Raw genomic sequence first — 22,318 nt, 5'->3', positions numbered from 1 at the left:
AGGGGACAGAGGGGACAGAGGGACAGAAGGGACAGAGGGACAGGAGGGGACAGAGGGACAGAGGGGACAGAGGGGACAGGAGGGGACAGAGGGGACAATGGAGGGGACAATGGAGGGGACAGGAACAGGGACAGGAACAGCCCGGGCCACCCCCGGGGACACCTGGACAGGTGAGGGTGACACAGAACTGTCACCCCTCCCCCACCGGAGCCACCACAGCCCCTCCCCCTTCCTCGGGGCTACCGGGACAACCGGTCCGGTGGCCCGGGGGTGGCCCGGGGGTGGCCCGGGGGTGACCCGGGGGTGGCCCGGGGGTGGCCCGGGGGTGGCCCGGGGGTGGCCGCGGTGGCCACGCAGGGGACAGGAACGCGGCCGGGCAGATGTTTGGTCACTGTCGCCTGTCACCCGGCTGGCCTGGCAGCCACGGTAGCCACTCCCGGTAGCCACTCCCGGTAGCCAATCCCGGTAGCCACACTCAGTAGTCACCCCCGGTAGCCACTCCCGGTAGCCACCCCCGGTAGCCACCCCCGGTAGCCACTCCCGGTAGCCACTCCCGGTAGCCACCCCCGGTAGCCACCCCCGGTAGCCACCCCGGTAGCCACACCCGGTAGCCACTCCCGGTAGCCACTCCCGGTAGCCACCCCCGGTAGCCACTCCCGGTAGCCACTCCCGGTAGCCACCCCCGGTAGCCACACTCGGTAGCCACACTCAGTAGTCACCCCCGGTAGCCACTCCCGGTAGCCACTCCCGGTAGCCACACTCGGTAGCCACTCCCGGTAGCCACACTCGGTAGCCACCCCCGGTAGCCACACTCGGTAGCCAATCCCGGTAGCCAATCCCGGTAGCCACCCCCGGTAGCCACACCCGGTAGCCACACTCGGTAGCCACACTCGGTAGCCACCCCCGTTAGCCACCCCCGTTAGCCACCCCCGGTAGCCACCCCCGGTAGCCACCCCCGGTAGCCACCCCCGGTAGCCACACTCGGTAGCCACACTCGGTAGCCACCCCCGTTAGCCACCCCCGTTAGCCACCCCCGGTAGCCACTCCCGGTAGCCAATCCCGGTAGCCACACTCGGTAGCCACTCCCGGTAGCCACCCCCGGTAGCCACTCCCGGTAGCCACTCCCGGTAGCCACACTCGGTAGCCACTCCCGGTAGCCACACTCGGTAGCCACCCCCGGTAGCCACTCCCGGTAGCCACACTCGGTAGCCACACTCGGTAGCCAATCCCGGTAGCCACTCCCGGTAGCCACTCCCGGTAGCCACTCCCGGTAGCCACTCCCGGTAGCCACCCCCGGTAGCCACACTCGGTAGCCACACTCGGTAGCCACACTCAGTAGTCACCCCCGGTAGCCACCCCCGGTAGCCACCCCCGGTAGCCACCCCCGGTAGCCACCCCCGGTAGCCACTCCCGGTAGCCACTCCTGGCCGGGACAGGCCAGCCCGGGCAGGTGAAGGTGGCCACGGTGGCGAATGGAGGTGAGGGGTGGGGACAGGGACGGGTCACTGACCCCTGGGTGGACACTGGGGGGACATTGGGGGACATTGGGGACACTGGGGACACTGCACTGACCCCTAGGTGGACATTGGGGACACTGGGGACACTGGGGGGACATTGGGGACACTGGGACTGACCCCTTGGGTGGACACTGGGGACACTGCACTGACCCCTGGGTGGACACTGGGGACACTGGGGTGGACACTGGGGGACATTGGGGACACTGGGAACACTGGGTGGACACTGGGTGGACATTGGGGACACTGGGACTGACCCCTTGGGGGGACACTGGGGTGGACACTGGGGGGACACTGGGGGACATTGGGGACACTGGGGTGGACACTGCACTGACCCCTGGGTGGACACTGGGGGGACACTGGGGGACATTGGGGACACTGGGACTGACCCCTGGGTGGACACTGGGGGACACTGGGGACATTGGGGACACCGGGGTGGACACTGCACTGACCCCTGGGTGGACACTGGGGGGACATTGGGGACACTGGGACTGACCCCTGGGTGGACACTGGGGGACACTGGGGGGACACCGGGGGACATTGGGGGACACTGGGGTGGACACTGCACTGAACCCTGGGTGGACACTTGGGACCAGTGACCCCAGTAGTGACCCCAGTGACCTCAGTGTCCGGCACCAGCCCACATCCAGGTGAGGTTCTCCTGCCCAGGTGAGGTTCTCCTGCCCAGGTGAGGTTCTCCTGCCCAGGTGAGGTGTCACTGCCCAGGTGAGGTGTCTGTGCCCAGGTGAGGTGTCACTGCCCAGGTGAGGTGTCACTGCCCAGGTGAGGTGTCTGTGCCCAGGTGAGGTGTCTGTGCCCAGGTGAGGTTCTCCTGCCCAGGTGAGGTGTCTGTGCCCAGGTGAGGTGTCTGTGCCCAGGTGAGGTTCTCCTGCCCAGGTGAGGTGTCACTGCCCAGGTGAGGTGTCTGTGCCCAGGTGAGGTGTCACTGCCCAGGTGAGGTGTCTGTGCCCAGGTGAGGTGTCACTGCCCAGGTGAGGTGTCTGTGCCCAGGTGAGGTGTCACTGCCCAGGTGAGGTGTCTGTGCCCAGGTGAGGTGTCTGTGCCCAGGTGAGGTTCTCCTGCCCAGGTGAGGTGTCTGTGCCCAGGTGAGGTGTCTGTGCCCAGGTGAGGTTCTCCTGCCCAGGTGAGGTGTCACTGCCCCGGTGAGGTGTCACTGCCCCGGTGAGGTGTCACTGCCCAGGTGAGGTGTCTGTGCCCAGGTGAGGTGTCTGTGCCCAGGTGAGGTGTCACTGCCCAGGTGAGGTTCTCCTGCCCAGGTGAGGTGTCTGTGCCCAGGTGAGGTGTCACTGCCCCGGTGAGGTGTCACTGCCCAGGTGAGGTGTCTGTGCCCAGGTGAGGTTCTCCTGCCCAGGTGAGGTGTCACTGCCCAGGTGAGGTGTCACTGCCCCGGTGAGGTGTCTGTGCCCAGGTGAGGTGTCTGTGCCCAGGTGAGGTGTCTGTGCCCAGGTGAGGTGTCACTGCCCAGGTGAGGTTCTCCTGCCCAGGTGAGGTGTCACTGCCCAGGTGAGGTTCTCCTGCCCAGGTGAGGTTCTCCTGCCCAGGTGAGGTGTCTGTGCCCAGGTGAGGTTCTCCTGCCCAGGTGAGGTGTCTGTGCCCAGGTGAGGTGTCACTGCCCAGGTGAGGTGTCACTGCCCCGGTGAGGTGTCTGTGCCCAGGTGAGGTGTCACTGCCCAGGTGAGGTGCCTGTGCCCAGGTGAGGTTCTCCTGCCCAGGTGAGGTTCTCCTGCCCAGGTGAGGTGTCACTGCCCAGGTGAGGTGTCTGTGCCCAGGTGAGGTGTCTGTGCCCAGGTGAGGTGTCACTGCCCAGGTGAGGTGTCACTGCCCAGGTGAGGTTCTCCTGCCCAGGTGAGGTGTCACTGCCCAGGTGAGGTGTCACTGCCCAGGTGAGGTGTCTGTGCCCAGGTGAGGTGTCTGTGCCCAGGTGAGGTTCTCCTGCCCAGGTGAGGTGTCACTGCCCAGGTGAGGTGTCACTGCCCAGGTGAGGTGTCTGTGCCCAGGTGAGGTGTCACTGCCCAGGTGAGGTGTCTGTGCCCAGGTGAGGTGTCACTGCCCAGGTGAGGTGTCTGTGCCCAGGTGAGGTTCTCCTGCCCAGGTGAGGTGTCTGTGCCCAGGTGAGGTGTCACTGCCCAGGTGAGGTTCTCCTGCCCAGGTGAGGTGTCTGTGCCCAGGTGAGGTGTCTGTGCCCAGGTGAGGTGTCACTGCCCCGGTGAGGTGTCTGTGCCCAGGTGAGGTGTCTGTGCCCAGGTGAGGTTCTCCTGCCCAGGTGAGGTTCTCCTGCCCAGGTGAGGTGTCACTGCCCAGGTGAGGTGTCTGTGCCCAGGTGAGGTGTCTGTGCCCAGGTGAGGTTCTCCTGCCCAGGTGAGGTGTCACTGCCCAGGTGAGGTGTCACTGCCCAGGTGAGGTGTCTGTGCCCAGGTGAGGTGTCACTGCCCAGGTGAGGTGTCACTGCCCAGGTGAGGTTCTCCTGCCCAGGTGAGGTGTCACTGCCCAGGTGAGGTTCTCCTGCCCAGGTGAGGTGTCTGTGCCCAGGTGAGGTGTCTGTGCCCAGGTGAGGTGTCTGTGCCCAGGTGAGGTTCTCCTGCCCAGGTGAGGTGTCTGTGCCCAGGTGAGGTGTCACTGCCCAGGTGAGGTGTCTGTGCCCAGGTGAGGTGTCTGTGCCCAGGTGAGGTGTCTGTGCCCAGGTGAGGTTCTCCTGCCCAGGTGAGGTGTCTGTGCCCAGGTGAGGTGTCACTGCCCAGGTGAGGTGTCTGTGCCCAGGTGAGGTGTCTGTGCCCAGGTGAGGTGTCTGTGCCCAGGTGAGGTTCTCCTGCCCAGGTGAGGTGTCACTGCCCAGGTGAGGTGTCTGTGCCCAGGTGAGGTGTCACTGCCCAGGTGAGGTGTCACTGCCCAGGTGAGGTTCTCTGGCCCAGGTGAGGTGTCTGTGCCCAGGTGAGGTGTCTGTGCCCAGGTGAGGTGTCTGTGCCCAGGTGAGGTTCTCCTGCCCAGGTGAGGTGTCTGTGCCCAGGTGAGGTGTCACTGCCCAGGTGAGGTGTCTGTGCCCAGGTGAGGTTCTGTGCCCAGGTGAGGTGTCACTGCCCAGGTGAGGTGTCTGTGCCCAGGTGAGGTGTCTGTGCCCAGGTGAGGTTCTCCTGCCCAGGTGAGGTTCTCCTGCCCAGGTGAGGTGTCTGTGCCCAGGTGAGGTTCTCTGGCCCAGGTGAGGTGTCTGTGCCCAGGTGAGGTTCTCCTGCCCAGGTGAGGTGTCACCAGCCCTGCCAGGAACCTGTCAGACCAGCCCGGCCGGATGGGACTCACCTGGCCGGGCTCAGGAGCCGGAACTCACCTGGCCATGACTCACATGACCAGGACTCACCTGACCAGGACTCACCTGTCCAGGCTCAGGGAACTCACCTGGCCATGCTCAGGGGCCGGAACTCACCTAGCCAGGATTCACCTGGCCGGAACTCACCTGGACAGGAACAGGAGCTGGGACTCACCTGGACAGGCTCAAGGGACTCACCTGGCTGGGATTCACCTGGACAAGATCAGGGGCTGGACCTCACCTGGCCGGGCTCAGGGATCAGGGTTCACCTGGCCGGGACTCACCTGGCCGGGCTCAGAGGACTCACCTGGCTGGGCTCAGGAGCTGGAACTCACCTGGACAGGACTCACCTGGACAGGATCAGGGGCCAGGACTCACCTGGCCAGAACTCACCTGGACAGGATCAGGAGCTGGAACTCACCTGTCCAGACTCAGGGACCAGGGCTCACCTGGCCGGGACTCACCTGGACAGGATGATGGGACTCACCTGACTGGGACTCACCTGTCCAGGCTCAGGACAGGATCAGGGGCTGGGACTCACCTGGCTGGGACTCACCTGGCTGGGCTCAGGAGCCGGAACTCACCTGGTCAGGCTCAGGGGACTCACCTGGCCGGGCTCAGCGACCAGGACTCACCTGGCTGGGACTCACCTGGCCGGGCTCAGGGGCCGGAACTCACCTGGTCATGACTCACCTGTCCAGACTCAGGGGCCAGGACTCACCTGGACAGGCTCAGGGGACTCACCTGGCTGGGATTCACCTGGACAAGATCAGGAGCTGGACCTCACCTGGCCGGGACTCACCTGGCCGGGACTCACCTGGCCGGGACTCACCTGGACAGGACTCACCTGTCTCCTGACCCCCCCCAAGCCCCAGGACAGGTGAGGGGGTCCCGGGGGGTCCCTGGGGGCTCAGGTGGCACCACCGTGGGGGAGGGGAAGGGATGGGGGCGGCTCCTCCTGGCCGGACCCACCTGAGGGGGCCCCGGGGGGGGGAGGGGTGGTCCCGGGGGGGGGAGGGGTGGTCCCGGGGGGGGAGGGGTGGTTCCGGGGGGGGAGGGGTGGTCCCGGGGGGGGGGAGGGGTGGTCCCGGGGGGGGGGAGGGGTGATCCCGGGGGGGGAGGGGTGGTTCTGGGGGGGGAGGGGTGGTCTCGGCGGGGGGGAGGGGTGGTTCTGGGGGGGGAGGGGTGGTCTCGGCGGGGGGGAGGGGTGGTTCTGGGGGGGGAGGGGTGGTCTCGGCGGGGGGGAGGGGTGGTTCTGGGGGGGGAGGGGTGGTCCCGGGGGGGGGGAGGGGTGGTCCCGGGGGGGGGAGGGGTGGTTCTGGGGGGGGAGGGGTGGTCCCGGGGGGGGAGGGGTGGTCCCGGGGGGGGAGGGGTGGTACTGGGGGGGGGAGGGGTGGTCCCGGGGTGGGGGAGGGGTGGTCCCGTGCCCCTCCCCTCCCCCCCCGAGGGGACAGGTGACATTCCCGGGAGGTTCCCACGGTGGCCTGAGGGGGAGGGGCAGCTCCCGGCCGCGGGAATTTCCCACGGTGGTGGCCGGGGTGGGGGAGGGGCTCCGGCCAGGTGAGTTTCCCACGGGGATTTGGGGGGGTGGGGGCGGGGAAATTCCCACGGTGGTGGTCGGGGTGGGGGAGGGGGCGTCGCTTCGAGTTTCCTGCGGCGACCGAGTGACCACAGGGACCGAGTGACCACAGTGACCACAAGGACCGAGTGACCACAGTGACCGAGTGACCACAGTGACCACAGTGACCGAGTGACCACAGTGACCACAGTGACCACAGTGACCACACGGACCGAGTGACCACAGTGACCACAGGGACCGAGTGACCACAGGGACCACAGTGACCACAGGGACCGAGTGACCACAGTGACCACAGTGACCACAGGGACTGGGTGACCACAGTGACCACAGGGACCGAGTGACCACAGGGACCACAGTGACCACAGGGACCGAGTGACCACAGTGACCACAGTGACCACAGTGACCACAGGGACCGAGTGACCACAGTGACCACAGGGACCGAGTGACCACAGGGACCGAGTGACCACAGGGACCACAGGGACCGAGTGACCACAGTGACCACAGGGACCACACGGACCGAGTGACCACAGTGACCACAAGGACCGAGTGACCACAGTGACCACAGGGACCGAGTGACCACAGTGACCACAGTGACCACAGGGACCGAGTGACCACAGGGACCGAGTGACCACAGGGACCACAGTGACCACAGGGACCGAGTGACCACAGGGACCACGGGGACCGAGTGACCACAGGGACCACAGGGACCGAGTGACCACAGTGACCACAGGGACCACAGTGACCGAGTGACCACAGTGACCACGGGGACCGAGTGACCACAGTGACCACAGGGACTGAGTGACCACAGTGACCACAGGGACCACAGGGACCGAGTGACCACAGGGACTGAGTGACCACAGTGACCACAGGGACCGAGTGACCACAGTGACCACAGTGACCACAGGGACCGAGTGACCACAGTGACCACAGTGACCACAGTGACCACAGGGACCGAGTGACCACAGTGACCACAGTGACCACAGTGACCACAGGGACCGAGTGACCACAGGGACCACAGGGACCGAGTGACCACAGTGACCACAGGGACCACAGTGACCACAGGGACCGAGTGACCACAGTGACCACAGGGACCACAGGGACCACAGGGACCGAGTGACCACAGTGACCACAGTGACCACAGTGACCACAGGGACTGGGTGACCACAGGGACCAAGTGACCACAGTGACCAAGTGACCACAGTGACCACAGTGACCAGGATGGGGAGGGGTCTCACTCCGAGTCTCCTGGGGGTCCCGGGGGTCTCAGTCCGAGTTCCCAGGGGTCTCACTCTGAGTTTCCCGCAGTGACCAAGTGACCACAGTGACCAAGTGACCACAGTGACCACAGTGACCAAGTGACCACAGTGACCACAGTGACCAGGATGGGGAGGGAGCCTCAGTCCGAGTTTCCTGAGGGTCCTGGGGGTCTCAGTCAGAGTTTCCTGGGGGTCTCACTCCGAGTACCCCGGGGATCCCGGGGGTCTCACTCTGGATTCCTCTGGACTCCAGGGGTCTCACTCTGGGTTTCCCGCAGTGACCACAGTGACCACAGGGACCGAGTGACCACAGTGACCGGGTGACCACAGTGACCACAGTGACCAGGATGGGGAGGGGGTCTCGCTCCGAGCTCTCCGGGGGTCCCGGGGGTCTCACTCTGGGTTTCCCGCAGTGACCAGGTGACTGCAGTGACCACAGTGACCACAATGACCAGGATGGGGAGGGGGCCTCACTCCAAGTTCCCCGGGGGTCCTGGGGGTCTCACCCAGGATTTCCTGGGGGTCTCACTCTGAGTTCCTTGGGGGTCTCACTCTGAGCTCCCCAGGGCTCCTGGGGGTCTCACTCGCGGTTTCCTGGGGTCTCACTCCAGGTTTCCCACAGTGACCAGAGTGACCACAGTGACCAGGATGGGGAGGGGGTCTCACTCCAAGTTCCCTGGAGTCTCAGTCTGAGTTTCCTGGGGTCTCACTCGCCGTTCCCGGGGGTCCCCCTGCCAGTTCTCGCGTGTCCCTCTCCATCCGGGGACCCTCCCAGTGACACTGACCACTCCGGTGTCCCCTCCCCGCTCACGGCCATCTCCTCCACAGGTCCCACCAACCCCACCCGAGCCCCCCAGCCGGACCCAGGAGCCCCCCGGGACCCCCAGGCCATGACGTGGCCACCTCCGTCCACTCTGCCCGACACCCCCTTCCCCAACCGGGCTCTGGCCGCGGTGGCCGCGCTGGCCGAAGCTCTGCTGGCCCCCAGCTACTGGGCACTTGACCATCTGCTGTCCCTGCGGCCCACTACTGCCCAACGGGCGAGCTGGCGGCGCCACCGGGCCGGTCACTGCCTGGCCGTGGCCACCAGGCTGGCGGCGGCACCGGCGCTGGTTCTGCTGGTCCTGCTGGCGCTGCCGCCGGCGCTGCTGGGCCTGGCGCTGTGGCTTCCGGCTCAGGCCAAACGCCGGTCATTCGTCCAGCAGCGCGCGGCCGGAGCGGCCACGCCGCGGCCGTGGGACGCGCGGACCCCCAGGGGTTTCACCTTCGTGAGCGCCAACGTGTGCCTGCTGCCCGACGGCCTGGCCAGGTTCAGCAACCTCGGACATGGCCGGCGCAGGGCGGCGGTCATCGGCCGGACACTTGGCGGCGGTCAGCGGCCGGCAGCCGGAGAGGACGAGGAAGGTTCTGGATGTCGCCGGGGGCTGCTGGAGACGGGGCGTGGGAAGGGGGGAGGTTACGGGGGGACGGCGGCACGGGGGGGACGCGCCGGGGTGGACGCACGGACGGCGGGCAGTCAGTCGGAGGTGGGGGGGAGCGTGGGGGTGTGGCCGGAGGTGGTGGTGGACAGCACAGTGATGGACAACGCAGTGATGGACAACACTATGGTGGACAGCACAATGGTGGACAATAAGACGATGACCAACCCAACACCAATGACCAACCCAACAATGACCAACCCAATGATGACCAACCCAATGATGACCAATCCAATGATGACCAATCCAACACCGATGACCAACCCAACGATGACCAATCCAATGATGATCAACTCAATGACGATGACCAACTCAACGATGACCAACCCTTCAATGACCAACCCAACTCTGATGACCAACCCAACAATGACCAACCCAACAATGACCAACCCAACACTGATGACCAACCCAACAATGACCAACCCAACTCCAATGACCAACTCAACATTGACCAACCCAATGATGACCCATCCAATGATGACCAATCCAGTGATGATGACCAACTCAACAATGACCAACCCAACAGTGACCAACCCAACATTGACCAACCCAACAATGACCAACCCAATGATGATGACCAACCCAACAATGACCAACCCAGCAATGACCAACCCAACAATGACCAATCCAATGATGACCAACCCAATGATGATGACCAACCCAACAATGACCAACCCAATGATGACCAACCCAATGATGATGACCAACCCAACAATGACCAACCCAATGATGACCCATCCAATGATGACCCATCCAATGATGACCAATCCAGTGATGATGACCAACCCAACAATGACCAATCCAATAGTGATGACCAACCCAACACCAATGACCAACCCTTGGTCAAGCGCTGACCCGGCACTGACCCCAGCACCTTCCCCATCTCCGAGGCCGGAGCGGCCGATCCCTCTGCCTGACCCCATGCCGCCGGTGCTGACCGCCCGCGTCCCGCCGGACACCGACTTCCTGTGCCTCCAGGAGGTGTTCGACGCCGCCGCGGCCGCCGCCCTGCGCCGGCAGCTGGGCCGCCATTTTCCCTACGTGCTGTGGGGGGTGGGCCCGGGGGGGCTGCGCTGCGGCCGGCTGCGGGTGCTGGGCAGCGGCCTCCTCCTGGCCAGCCGCTTCCCGCTGACCGCCGCCCGCTTCCACCCCTTCCCCGTGGCCGCCCGCGAGGACGCGCTGGCCAACAAGGGGCTGCTGGTGGCCCAGGTGAGGGGGCGGCGGGGCGGGGGGCACCGGGGGGGTGACGGGGAGTGGCCCAGGTGACGCGGTGACCACGGTTGGTGTCCCCAGGTGCTGCTGGGGACGCGGCAGGGCCGGAGGGTCGTGGGGTACCTGGGCTGCACCCACCTGCAGGCGCCCGCGCGTGAGTGGGGACACGGTGATGGCACGGGGGGGACACGGTGGTGGCATGGGGGGGACATGGTGATGGCACGGGGGGGACACGGTGGTGGCATGGGGGGGACACGGTGGTGGCATGGGGGGGACACGGTGATGGCACGGGGGGACACGGTGGTGGCATGGGGGGGACATGGTGACAGCACAGGGGGACGCAGTGACAGTGCGGGGGGGACACGGTGACGGCGTGGGGAGGACACGGTGACAGCGCGGGGGGGACACGGTGACAGTGTGGGTGGAACACGGTGACAGCGCAGGGGGGACACCGGGGGTGGCACTGGGGGAGGGGCTCGGGGTGTTGGGGCGGTGTCCGGCTGTGTCCCGGTGTCCTTGTCCCTCGGTGTCCCTTTGTCCCTGTGTCCCCCTGGTGTCCCTATGGGTGTGGCTGTGTCTGTCCCCCTGGTGTCCCCATGTCCTGTGTCTGTGCCCATTTCTCCAGATCCCATCTCCTTGTGATGTCCCCACGGTGTCCCCATGATGTCCCCATGATGTCCCCATGATGTCCCTGTCCCAGCCGATGCCACCATCCGTGACCAGCAGCTGTCCCTGTCCCCATGTCCCTGTCCCCATGATGTCCCCATGATGTCCCCATGGTGTCCCCATGATGTCCCTGTCCCTGTCCCAGCCGATGCCACCATCCGTGACCAGCAGCTGTCCCTGTCCCCATGTCCCTGTCCATGTCCCCATGGTGTCCCCAATGTCCCCATGATGTCCCCATGATGTCCCTGTCCCCTGTCCCAGCCGATGCCACCATCCGTGACCAGCAGCTGTCCCTGTCCCCATGTCCCTGTCCCCATGATGTCCCCATGGTGTCCCCATGATGTCCCCATGGTGTCCCCATGGTGTCCCTACAGTGTCCCCAATGTCCCCAATGTCCCCATGATGTCCCTGTCCCCTGTCCCAGCCGATGCCACCATCCGTGACCAGCAGCTGTCCCTGTCCCCATGGTGTCCCCAGTGTCCCCATGGTGTCCCCATGATGTCCCTGTCCCTGTCCCCTGTCCCAGCCGATGCCACCATCCGTGACCAGCAGCTGTCCCTGTCCCCATGGTGTCCCCATGGTGTCCCCATGATGTCCCTGTCCCTGTCCCAGCCGATGCCACCATCCGTGACCAGCAGCTGTCCCTGTCCCTGCGCTGGCTCCGGGACTTCCGTGGGGACCAGGAGCAGCCGGGGGACCTGGTGGCCTTCGATGTCCTCTGTGGGGACCTCAACTTCGACAACTGCTCCCGGGGTGGGGACACGGGGGGACACTGCGGGGGGTGGGGACACTGGGGGGACACTGCGGGGGGTGGGGACACTGGGGGGACAGTGTGGGACATTGGGGGGATATTGGGGGGGACACTGCGGGGGGTGGGGACACTGGGGGGACAGTGGGGGACATGGGGGGGACACTGCAGGGGGTGGGGACACGGGGGAGGACCTTTGGGGACATTGGGGGGACACTGGGGGAACCTTTGGGGGACACGGGGTGGGACATTGGGGGGGCACTGGGGGACATTGGGGACACTGGGGGGACATCGGGGGACAATGGGGGACATCGGGGGGGACATTGGGGGGACATTGGGGGACACTGGGTGACCCAGGGTGACCTGGGGTGACCCGGGGGGTGACCCGAGGGGTGACATGGGGGGGACACTGGGGGGGGGTCACTCGGGGGTGACCCGGGGGGGACACTGGGGACACTGGGAGGAGGACATGGGGGTGACCCGGGGGGGACACTGGGGACACTGGGGGTGACCCGGGGGGTGACCCGAGGGGTGACATGGGGGGGACACTGGGGGGGGTCACTGGGGGACACTGGGAGGACATGGGGGTGACCCGGGGGGGGCACTGGGAGGACATGGGGGGGGACACTGGGGACACTGGGGGTGACCCGGGGGGGACACTGGTGACAGCAGCGCCGTGTCCCCGCAGGTGACGCCCAGAACCAGCAGCACCCTCTGTTCCAGGAGTTCTGGGACCCCGCGCGGCGCCGGCCCGGACAGGACCAGCCCTGGGCCATCGGTGGGGACACGGCTGTCACCTCCCCGGGGTCACCACTGTCACCTCCCCGGGGTCACCTCCCCACTGTCACCTCCCCGGGGTCACCTCCCCACTGTCACCTCCCCCAGGGACCACATTGTCACCTCCCCACTGTCACCTCCCTGGGGTCACCTCCCCACTGTCACCTCCCCGGGGACCCCATTGTCACCCCCCCATTGTCACCTCCTCATTGTCACCTGCCTGGGGTCACCCCCCCCATTTTCACCTCCCTGGAGACCCCATTGTCACCCCCCCAATTGTCACCCCCCCAATTGTCACCTCCCCATTGTCACCTCCCCATTGTCACCTCCCCATTGTCACCCCCCCAGTTGTCACCTCCCCATTGTCACCTCCCCATTGTCACCTCCCCATTGTCACTTCTGACCACGGACTCCACTGTCCCCTCCTGTCCCCTCCCCATGTCCGGAGTCCCATTCATGTCCCCAAATGTCTCCAATGTCCCCAATGTCCCCCAATGTCCCCAAGGTCCCCAATGTCCCCAATGTCCCCCAGTGTCCCCAATGTCCCCAATGTCCCCCCAATGTCCCCCAATGTCCCCAATGTCCCCCAGTGTCCCCAATGTCCCCCAAGGTCCCCAATGTCCCCCAGTGTCCCCAATGTCCCCAATGTCCCCCAATGTCCCCAATGTCCCCAATGTCCCCAGGGACGCTGCTCAACTGCCTCAAGATCTACGAGGAGCCGGTGTCCAACCCTGAGGAGATGGAGAGGTGACAACGGGGACACTGGGGACAGCACTGGGGACACTGGGGGGACACTGGGGACAGCACTGGGGACACTGGGGGGACACTGGGGACATTGGGGACAGCACTGGGGACACTGGGGGGACACTGGGGACATTGGGGACATCACTGGGGACACTGGGGGCATTGGGGGGACATTGGGGACATTGGGGGGACATTGGGGACATTGGGGACATCACTGGGGACACTGGGGACATCATTGGGGACACTGGGGACATCACTGGGGACACTGGGGGGACATTGGGGACATGGGGGACATCGGGGACATTGGGGACATTGGGGGGACATTGGGGACATTGGGGACATCGGGGACATTGGGGACACTGGGGGGACATTGGGGACATTGGGGGGACATTGGGGGGACATTGGGGACATTGGGGACCTTGGGGGACATTGGGGACATTGGGGGACATTGGGGACATTGGGGGGACATTGGGGGGACATTGGGGGGACATTGGGGACATTGGGGACCTTGGGGGACCTTGGGGACCTTGGGGGACATTGGGGACACTGGGGACATTGGGGACATTGGGGACACTGGGGGACATTGGGGACATTGGGGACATTGGGGGGACATTGGGGGACATTGGGGACACGGGGGGGACATTGGGGGCATTGGGGGGACACTGGGGGGACATTGGGGACATTGGGGACATTGGGGACATTGGGGACAGGAGGGGCTCAGGGTGGGAGGGGAGGGTCCCTTGTCCTTGTGTCACCTGTGCCAGTGTCCCCTGTGTCACCATGTGCCTGTGACCCCTGTGTGACCCCTGTATGACCCCTGTGACCCCTGAGTGACCCCTGTATGACCCCTGTGACCCCTGAGTGACCCCTGAGTGACCCCTGTGTGACCCCTGTGACCCCTGGGTGACCCCTGAGTGACCCCTGGGTGACCCCTGTGTGACCCCTGACCCCTGTGTGACCCCTGTGTGACCCCTGTGTGACCCCTGAGTGACCCCTGTGACCCCTGTGTGACCCCTCAGGACACTGTCCGAGCCCTGGGGCAGGGGTCAGTTCCTGGCCGGTCCCATCCTGTCCAGCGGAGCTCCGGACCCGATGGCCGAGCGGCCGTGGCAGGGCCGGAGAGTGGACGTGGTGCTGCTGCGGAGGGACCCGGCACTGCCCACCGTGAGTGACCCCTGGGACCCCCAGTGACCCCCCAGTGACCCCAGTGACCCCTGGGACCCCCCAGTGACCCCAGTGACCCCTGGGACCCCTGGGACCCCCCCAGTCACCCCTGGGACCCGGCACTGCCCACCGTGAGTGACCACAGTGACCCCCCAGTGACCCCCCAGTGACCCCTGGGACCCCCCAGTGACCCCTGGTACCTGGCACTGCCCACTGTTAGTGACCCCTGGGACCCCCCAGTGACCCCTGGGACCCCCCAGTGACCGCCCAGTGACCCCTGGGACCCCCCAGTGACCCCAGTGACCCCCCAGTGACCCCTGGGACCCCCCAGTGACCCCAGTGACCCCACAGTGACCCCAGTGATCCCAGTGACCCCACAGTGACCCCAAAGTGACCCCAGTGACCCCACAGTGACCCCAGTGATCCCAGTGACCCACAGTGACCCCAGTGACCCCCAGTGAACCCACAGTGACCCCCCAGTGACCCCTCAGTGACCCCTCAGTGACCCCAAAGTGACCCCAGTGATCCCACAGTGACCCCAGTGACCCCACAGTGACCCCACAGTGACCCCGGTGACCCCAGTGACCCCACAGTGACCCCACAGTGACCCCACAGTGACCCCGGTGACCCCAGTGACCCCACAGTGACCCCACAGTGACCCCGGTGACCCCGGTGACCCCACAGTGACCCCAGTGACCCCACAGTGACCCCTCAGTGACCCCTCAGTGACCCCAGTGACCCCACAGTGACCCCGGTGACCCCAGTGACCCCGGTGACCCCACCCTGACCCCTCTGTCCCCACAGGAGGTCACCGGGTTCTCAGTCATCACCCAGCTGGCCACACTGAGTGACCACCTGCCCGTGGCCTTGTGCCTGCGCGTGGGGCCCGCTGACCTCTGACCCCGGCACGGCCGCGGCGCCGGACACCGAACTGGACACTGGGCTGGACACGGAGCTGGACACTGGACTGGACACGGAGCTGGACATTGGACTGGACACTGGACTGGACACGGAGCTGGACACTGGACTGGACACTGGGCTGGACACGGAGCTGGACACTGGACTGGACACTGGGCTGGACACAGAGCTGGACATTGGACTGGACACTGGACTGGACGCTGGACTGGACGCTGGACTGGACATGGAGCTGGACATGGAGCTGGACACTGGACTGGACACTGGACTGGACATGGCACTGGACACAGAGATAGACACGGTGCTGGACACTGGACACTGAACTGGACGCTGGACTGGACGCTGGACTGGACGCTGGGCTGGACGCTGGACTGGACATGGAGCTGGACACTGGACTGGACACGGAGCTGGACATGGAGCTGGACACTGGACTGGACATGGAGCTGGACATGGAGCTGGACATGGAGCTGGATACTGGACTGGACACTGGACCGGACACAGAGATAGACACGGTGCTGGACACTGGACACTGCACTGGACACTGGACTGGACACGGAGCTGGACACGGTGCTGGACACTGGACACTGAACTGGACACTGGACTGGACACGGAGCTGGACATGGAGCTGGACACTGGACTGGACATGGAGCTGGACATGGAGCTGGACACTGGACTGGACACTGAATTGGACACTGGGCTGGACACTGGGCTGGACACTGAATTGGACACTGCACTGGACACAGAGCTGGACATGGTGCTGGACACGGAGCTGGACATGGAGCTGGACACTGGACTGGACACTGGACTGGACACGGCACCGGACCCAGAGATGGACACAGTGCTGGACACTGGACACAGAAATGGACACTGGACTGGACACGGAGCTGGACATGGTGCTGGACACTGGACTGGACACGGAGCTGGACATGGAGCTGGACACTGGACTGGACACTGGGCTGGACTGAACTGGACACTGGACACTGAACTGGACACAGCTCTGGACACTGAACTGGACACTGGACACTGGACACTGAACTGGACGCGGCTCCGGCCACAGCTCTGGGCATTGATCCTCTATTGGGGCAGGATCAGTCCCGATATTGATCTGACATTGACCCGGTATTGATCTGACATTGATCAGGTATCGATCGATTATCAGTCCCGGTATTGATCTGACATTGACCCGGTATTGATCTGACATTGATCAGGTATCGATCGAGTATCAGTCCCAGTATTGATCTGACATTGATCAGGTATCGATCGAGTATCAGTCCCGGTATTGATCTGACATTGACCCGGTATTGATCTGACATTGATCAGGTATCGATCGATTATCAGTCCCGGTATTGATCTGACATTGATCAGGTATCAATCTGACATTGATCAGGTATCGATCGAGTATCAGTCCCGGTATTGATCTGACATTGATCAGGTATCAATCTGACATTGATCAGGTATCGATCGAGTATCAGTCCCGGTATTGATCTGACATTGACCCGGTATTGATCTGACATTGATCAGGTATCGATCGAGTATCAGTCCCGGTATTGATCTGACATTGACCCGGTATTGATCTGACATTGATCAGGTATCGATCGAGTATCAGTCCCGGTATTGATCTGACATTGACCCGGTATTGATCTGACATTGATCAGGTATCGATCGAGTATCAGTCCCGGTATTGATCTGACATTGACCCGGTATTGATCTGACATTGATCAGGTATCGATCGAGTATCAGTCCCGGTATTGATCTGACATTGACCCGGTATTGATCTGACATTGATCAGGTATCGATCGAGTATCAGTCCTGGTATTGATCTGACATTGACCCGGTATTGATCTGACATTGATCAGGTATTGATCGGGTATTGGTCCTGGTATTGATCTGACATTGATCAGGTATTGATCTGACATTGATCAGGTATCGATCGATTATCAGTCCCAGTATTGATCTGACATTGATCAGGTATCGATCAAGTATCAGTCCCAGTATTGATCTGACATTGATCAGGTATTGATCGGGTATTGGTCCTGGTATTGATCTGACATTGACCCGGTATTGATCTGACATTGATCGGGTATCGATCGAGTATCAGTTCCGGTATTGATCTGACATTGACCCAGGATCAGCCCAGTATTGATCTGACATTGATCTGGTATTGATCAGGTATTGATCGGGTATTGGTCCCGGTATTGATCTGACATTGATCTGGTATCGGTCCCGGTATTGATTGGGGATTGGTCCCAGTATTGAACTGGCATTGATCCAGGATCAGTCCCAGTATTGATCAGGCATTGGTCCCAGTATTATCATGCATTGATCCGGGATCAGTCCCGGTATTGATCTGACATTAATCTGGGATCGGTCCCGGTATTGATCAGGCATTGATCCAGGATCGGTCCCGGTATTGATCAGGCATTGATCGGGTATCGGTCCCAGTATTATCAGTCATTGATCTGGGATCGGTCCCGGTATTGATCAGGCATTGATCCGGGATCGGTCCCGGTATTGATCAGGCATTGATCCGGGATCGGTCCCGGTATCGATCAGGCATTGATCCAGGATCGGTCCCGGTATTGATCAGGCATTGATCTGGGATCGGTCCCGGTATTGATCAGGTATCAGTCCCAGTATTGATGTGTATTGATCTGGCATTGATCCGTACTGATTTGTATTGATCTGTATTGATTTGTATTGGTCTGTATTGGTCTGTATTGATTTGTATTGGTCTGTATTGAACTGTATTGATCTGTATTGGTCTGTATTGATTTGTATTAGTCTGTATTGAACTGTATTGATTTGTATTGGTCTGTATTGGTCTGTATTGAGCCGTATTGATCCGGCACCAGCCCGGCATTGATCGGGCACCGATCCTGGTTTGGATCCGTTTGGGATGGAACCGCGGAATTCTCCGGTGGGGGATGGGCTCGGGATGGGATCCCGGCCCGGAGCCGGGAACGGGAACGGGAACGGGAACGGGAACGGGAATGGGAATGGGAATGGGAACGGGAATGGGAACGGGAATGGGAACGGGAACGGGAATGGGAACGGGAATGGGAATGGGAATGGGAACCGGAATGGGAACGGGAACGGGAATGGGAATGGGAATGGGAATGGGAATGGGAACGGGAATGGGAATGGGAACGGGAATGGGAATGGGGGAATGGGAATGGGGAACGGGAACGGGAATGGGAACGGGAATGGGGGAATGGGAACGGGAATGGGGGAACGGGAATGGGAATGGGGGAACGGGAATGGGGGAATGGGAACGGGAATGGGGGAATGGGAATGGGAACGGGAACGGGAATGGGAACGGGAATGGGAATGGGAATGGGAACGGGAATGGGAACGGGAATGGGAACGGGAATGGGAACGGGAACGGGAATGGGAACGGGAATGGGAATGGGAACGGGAATGGGAACGGGAATGGGAACGGGAATGGGAATGGGAATGGGAATGGGAATGGGGGAATGGGAATGGGAATGGGAACGGGAATGGGAATGGGAATGGGAATGGGGGAATGGGAATGGGAATGGGAACCGGAATGGGAACGGGAACGGGAATGGGAATGGGAACGGGAATGGGAACGGGAATGGGAATGGGAATGGGAATGGGGGAATGGGAATGGGAACGGGAACGGGAATGGGAACGGGAATGGGAACGGGAATGGGAACGGGAATGGGAATGGGAATGGGAACGGGAATGGGAATGGGAATGGGAACGGGAATGGGAACGGGAATGGGAACGGGAATGGGAACGGGAATGGGAACGGGAATGGGAACGGGAATGGGAACGGGAATGGGAATGGGAACGGGAACGGGAACGGGAACGGGAATGGGAATGGGAATGGGAATGGGAATGGGAACGGGAACGGGAACGGGAACGGGAATGGGAACGGGAATGGGAACGGGAATGGGAATGGGAATGGGGGAACGGGAATGGGAACGGGAATGGGAACGGGAATGGGAATGGGAATGGGAACGGGAATGGGAACGGGAATGGGAACGGGAATGGGAACGGGAATGGGAATGGGAATGGGAACGGGAATGGGAACGGGAATGGGAACGGGAATGGGAATGGGAATGGGGGAATGGGAATGGGAACGGGAACGGGAATGGGAACGGGAATGGGGGAATGGGAATGGGAACGGGAACGGGAATGGGAACGGGAACGGGAATGGGAATGGGAATGGGAATGGGAATGGGAACGGGAATGGGAACGGGAATGGGAACGGGAATGGGAACGGGAATGGGAATGGGAATGGGAACGGGAATGGGAACGGGAATGGGAACGGGAATGGGAATGGGAATGGGGGAATGGGAATGGGAATGGGAATGGGAATGGGAACAGGAATGGGAACGGGGGATCAGGAATGGGAATGGATCAGGAATTTGGGAATTCGGGAATTCGGGAATTCAGGAGCACAGGGATCCTGCTCAGGCTGGAGAAGGAACAAAACGGCCCCAACTCAAACACCGGGTCCAAATCCTCCGGTATTGATCCGCTATTGATCCACTATTGATCCGGTATTGATCCACTATTGATCCAGTCTCCACCCAGTATTGATCCAGTATTGATCTGTCCAGTATCGATCCAGTATTGATCCAGTATTGACCCAGTATCAATCCAGTCTCCACCCAGTATTGATCCGGGGTTGATCCAATATTGATCTGTCCAGTATTGATCCAGTATTGATCTGTCCAGTATCAATCCAGTATTGACCCAGTATCAATCCAGTATCGATCCAGTATCGATCCAGAATCAATCCAGTATTGACCCAGTATCGATCCAGAATCGATCCAGTATTGACCCAGTATCGATCCAGTATTGACCCAGTATCAATCCAGTCTCCACCCAGTATTGATCCAGGACTGATCCAATATTGATCTGTCCAGTATTGATCCAGTATTGATCTGTCCAGTATCGACCCAGTATTGATCTGTCCAGTATCGACCCAGTATTGACCCAGTATTGACCCAGTATTGACCCAGTATCGATCCAGTATCGATCCAGTATCGATCCAGTATCGATCCAGTATTGATCCAGTATCGATCCAGCCCCTCTGGCACAGCCCCCACGGCACAGGGGGCTCCCCCCCATTCCCAGAGTTTGGGGTCCCCTCCCCTCCCCCCGGATCTGTGGGGCAGAGCCCTGGGGGGCTCCGTGGGGCTGGGGGGGGTCCCTGTCCCCCCTCCCCCCTCCCCAAGACAGCAGGCGGGAGTTGGGGGGTGCAGAAGCTTTATTGAAGGCTGGGGGAGGGGTGGGGGGCTGCCCCATGGGGGGGTGCATAGCTGGAGTTGGGGGGCTGCCCCATAGCTGGAGTGGGTGAGGGGCTGCCCCATAGAAGGGGTTGGGGGCTGCCCCATAGAGGGGTTGGGGGCTTCCCTATAGGCTGCTCGTATCTAGAGGGGGGCTGCCCCATAGGCTGTGCGGATCTAGGGGGGGCTGCCCCATGGCGGAGTTAGGGGGCTGCCCCATAGACTGTGCGGATCTAGGGGGGGCTGCCCCATAGCAGAGTTAGGGGGCTGCCCCATAGACTGTGCGGATCTAGCAATGGGGGGCTGCCCCATAGCAGAGTTAGGGGGCTGCCCCATAGAAGGGTTGGGGGCTGCCCCATAGAAGGGGTGGGGGCTGCCCCATAGAAGGGTTGGGGGCTGCCCCACAGAAGGGTTGGGGGCTGCCCTATAGGCTGCTTGTATCTAGAGGGGGGCTGCCCCATAGGCTGTGCGGATCTAGGGGGGGCTGCCCCATAGCGGAGTTAGGGGGCTGCCCCATAGACTGTGCGTATCTAGCAATGGGGGGCTGCCCCATAGAAGGGTTGGGGGCTGCCCCATAGAGGGGTTGGGGGCTGCCCCATAGGCTGTGCGGATCTAGGGGGGGCTGCCCCATGGCAGAGTTAGGGGGCTGCCCCATAGACTGTGCGTATCTAGCAATGGGGGGCTGCCCCATAGAAGGGTTGGGGGCTGCCCCATAGGCTGTGCAGATCTAGGGGGGGCTGCCCCATAGCAGAGTTAGGGGGCTGCCCCATAGACTGTGCAGATCTAGCAATGGGGGGCTGCCCCATAGCAGAGTTAGGGGGCTGCCCCATAGAAGGGGTGGGGGCTGCCCCATAGAAGGGTTGGGGGCTGCCCCATAGGCTGCTCCTATCTAGAGGGGGGCTGCCCCATAGGCTGTGCGGATCTAGCAATGGGGGGCTGCCCCATAGAGGGGCCAGGGGCTGCCCCATAGCAGGTTGTGAGGCTGCCCCATAGCTGCATTGTGGGGCTGCCCCATAGAGGGGTTATGAGGCTGCCCCATAGCAGGCTCAGAGGCTGCCCCATAGCTGGGTTGTGGGGCTGCCCCATAGCTGGGTTGTGGGGCTGCCCCATAGCAGATTGTGGGGCTGCCCCATAGCTGAGTTGTGGGGCTGCCCCATAGCAGATTGTGGGGCTGCCCCATAGCTGAGTTGTGGGGCTGCCCCATAGCAGGTTGTGGGGCTGCCCCATAGAGGGGTTATGGGGCTGCCCCATAGAGGGGTTATGGGGCTGCCCCATAGCAGGCTCAGAGGCTGCCCCATAGCAGGTTGTGGGGCTGCCCCATAGAGGGGTTATGGGGCTGCCCCATAGCAGGCTCAGAGGCTGCCCCATAGAGGGGTTATGGAGCTGCCCCATAGCAGATTGTGGGGCTGCCCCATAGAGGGGTTATGGAGCTGCCCCATAGCAGGTTATGGGGCTGCCCCATTGCAGGATTATGGGGCTGCCCCATAGCAGGTTGTGGGGCTGCCCCATAGCAGATTGTGGAGCTGCCCCATAGCAGGTTGTGGGGCTGCCCCATAGAGGGGTTATGGAGCTGCCCCATAGCAGGTTATGGGGCTGCCCCATAGCAGATTGTGAGGCTGCCCCATAGCAGATTGTGGAGCTGCCCCATAGCAGATTGTGGGGCTGCCCCATAGCAGGCTCAGAGG

At 62.5% G+C, this 22,318-nt stretch overlaps 1 protein-coding gene and 1 pseudogene across 1 annotated transcript; one reads left to right on the top strand and one right to left on the bottom strand.

Annotated features, from left to right (window-relative positions):
* Nucleotides 1-4,663: 4,663 nt before the first annotated feature.
* LOC147655225 (uncharacterized) lies at nucleotides 4,664-18,189 on the top strand. The gene is made up of 8 exons (XM_086871492.1): nucleotides 4,664-5,713; nucleotides 8,497-10,355; nucleotides 10,440-10,512; nucleotides 11,637-11,777; nucleotides 12,461-12,550; nucleotides 13,233-13,296; nucleotides 14,313-14,457; nucleotides 15,262-18,189. Exons 2-8 carry the CDS (start codon nucleotides 8,559-8,561, stop codon nucleotides 15,355-15,357), a joined length of 2,406 nt encoding a protein of 801 aa, XP_086727618.1. The 5' UTR covers nucleotides 4,664-5,713; nucleotides 8,497-8,558; the 3' UTR covers nucleotides 15,358-18,189.
* Nucleotides 18,190-20,604: 2,415 nt separating this feature from the next.
* Nucleotides 20,605-22,025, bottom strand: LOC147655224 (uncharacterized; annotated as a pseudogene).
* Nucleotides 22,026-22,318: the final 293 nt, after the last annotated feature.

Source organism: Cyanistes caeruleus, chromosome 1 (genome assembly GCF_971803275.1).
Source record: "Cyanistes caeruleus chromosome 1, bCyaCae1.hap1.1, whole genome shotgun sequence".
Lineage (NCBI taxonomy): Eukaryota > Metazoa > Chordata > Aves > Passeriformes > Paridae > Cyanistes > Cyanistes caeruleus.
The sequence above is the reverse complement of the archived record's forward strand: the minus strand, read 5'-3'. Positions and strand labels throughout refer to the sequence as shown.

Bases quoted from the DNA above. Each gene is read 5' to 3' on its own strand.
- LOC147655225 (XM_086871492.1), top strand. From the start codon at position 8,559: ATGACGTGGCCACCTCCGTCCACTCTGCCCGACACCCCCTTCCCCAAC. The intron at 10,356-10,439 runs GTGAGGGGGCGG...TGGTGTCCCCAG, and splicing joins AGGGGCTGCTGGTGGCCCAG to GTGCTGCTGGGGACGCGGCA. The intron at 12,551-13,232 runs GTGGGGACACGG...CAATGTCCCCAG, and splicing joins GGACCAGCCCTGGGCCATCG to GGACGCTGCTCAACTGCCTC.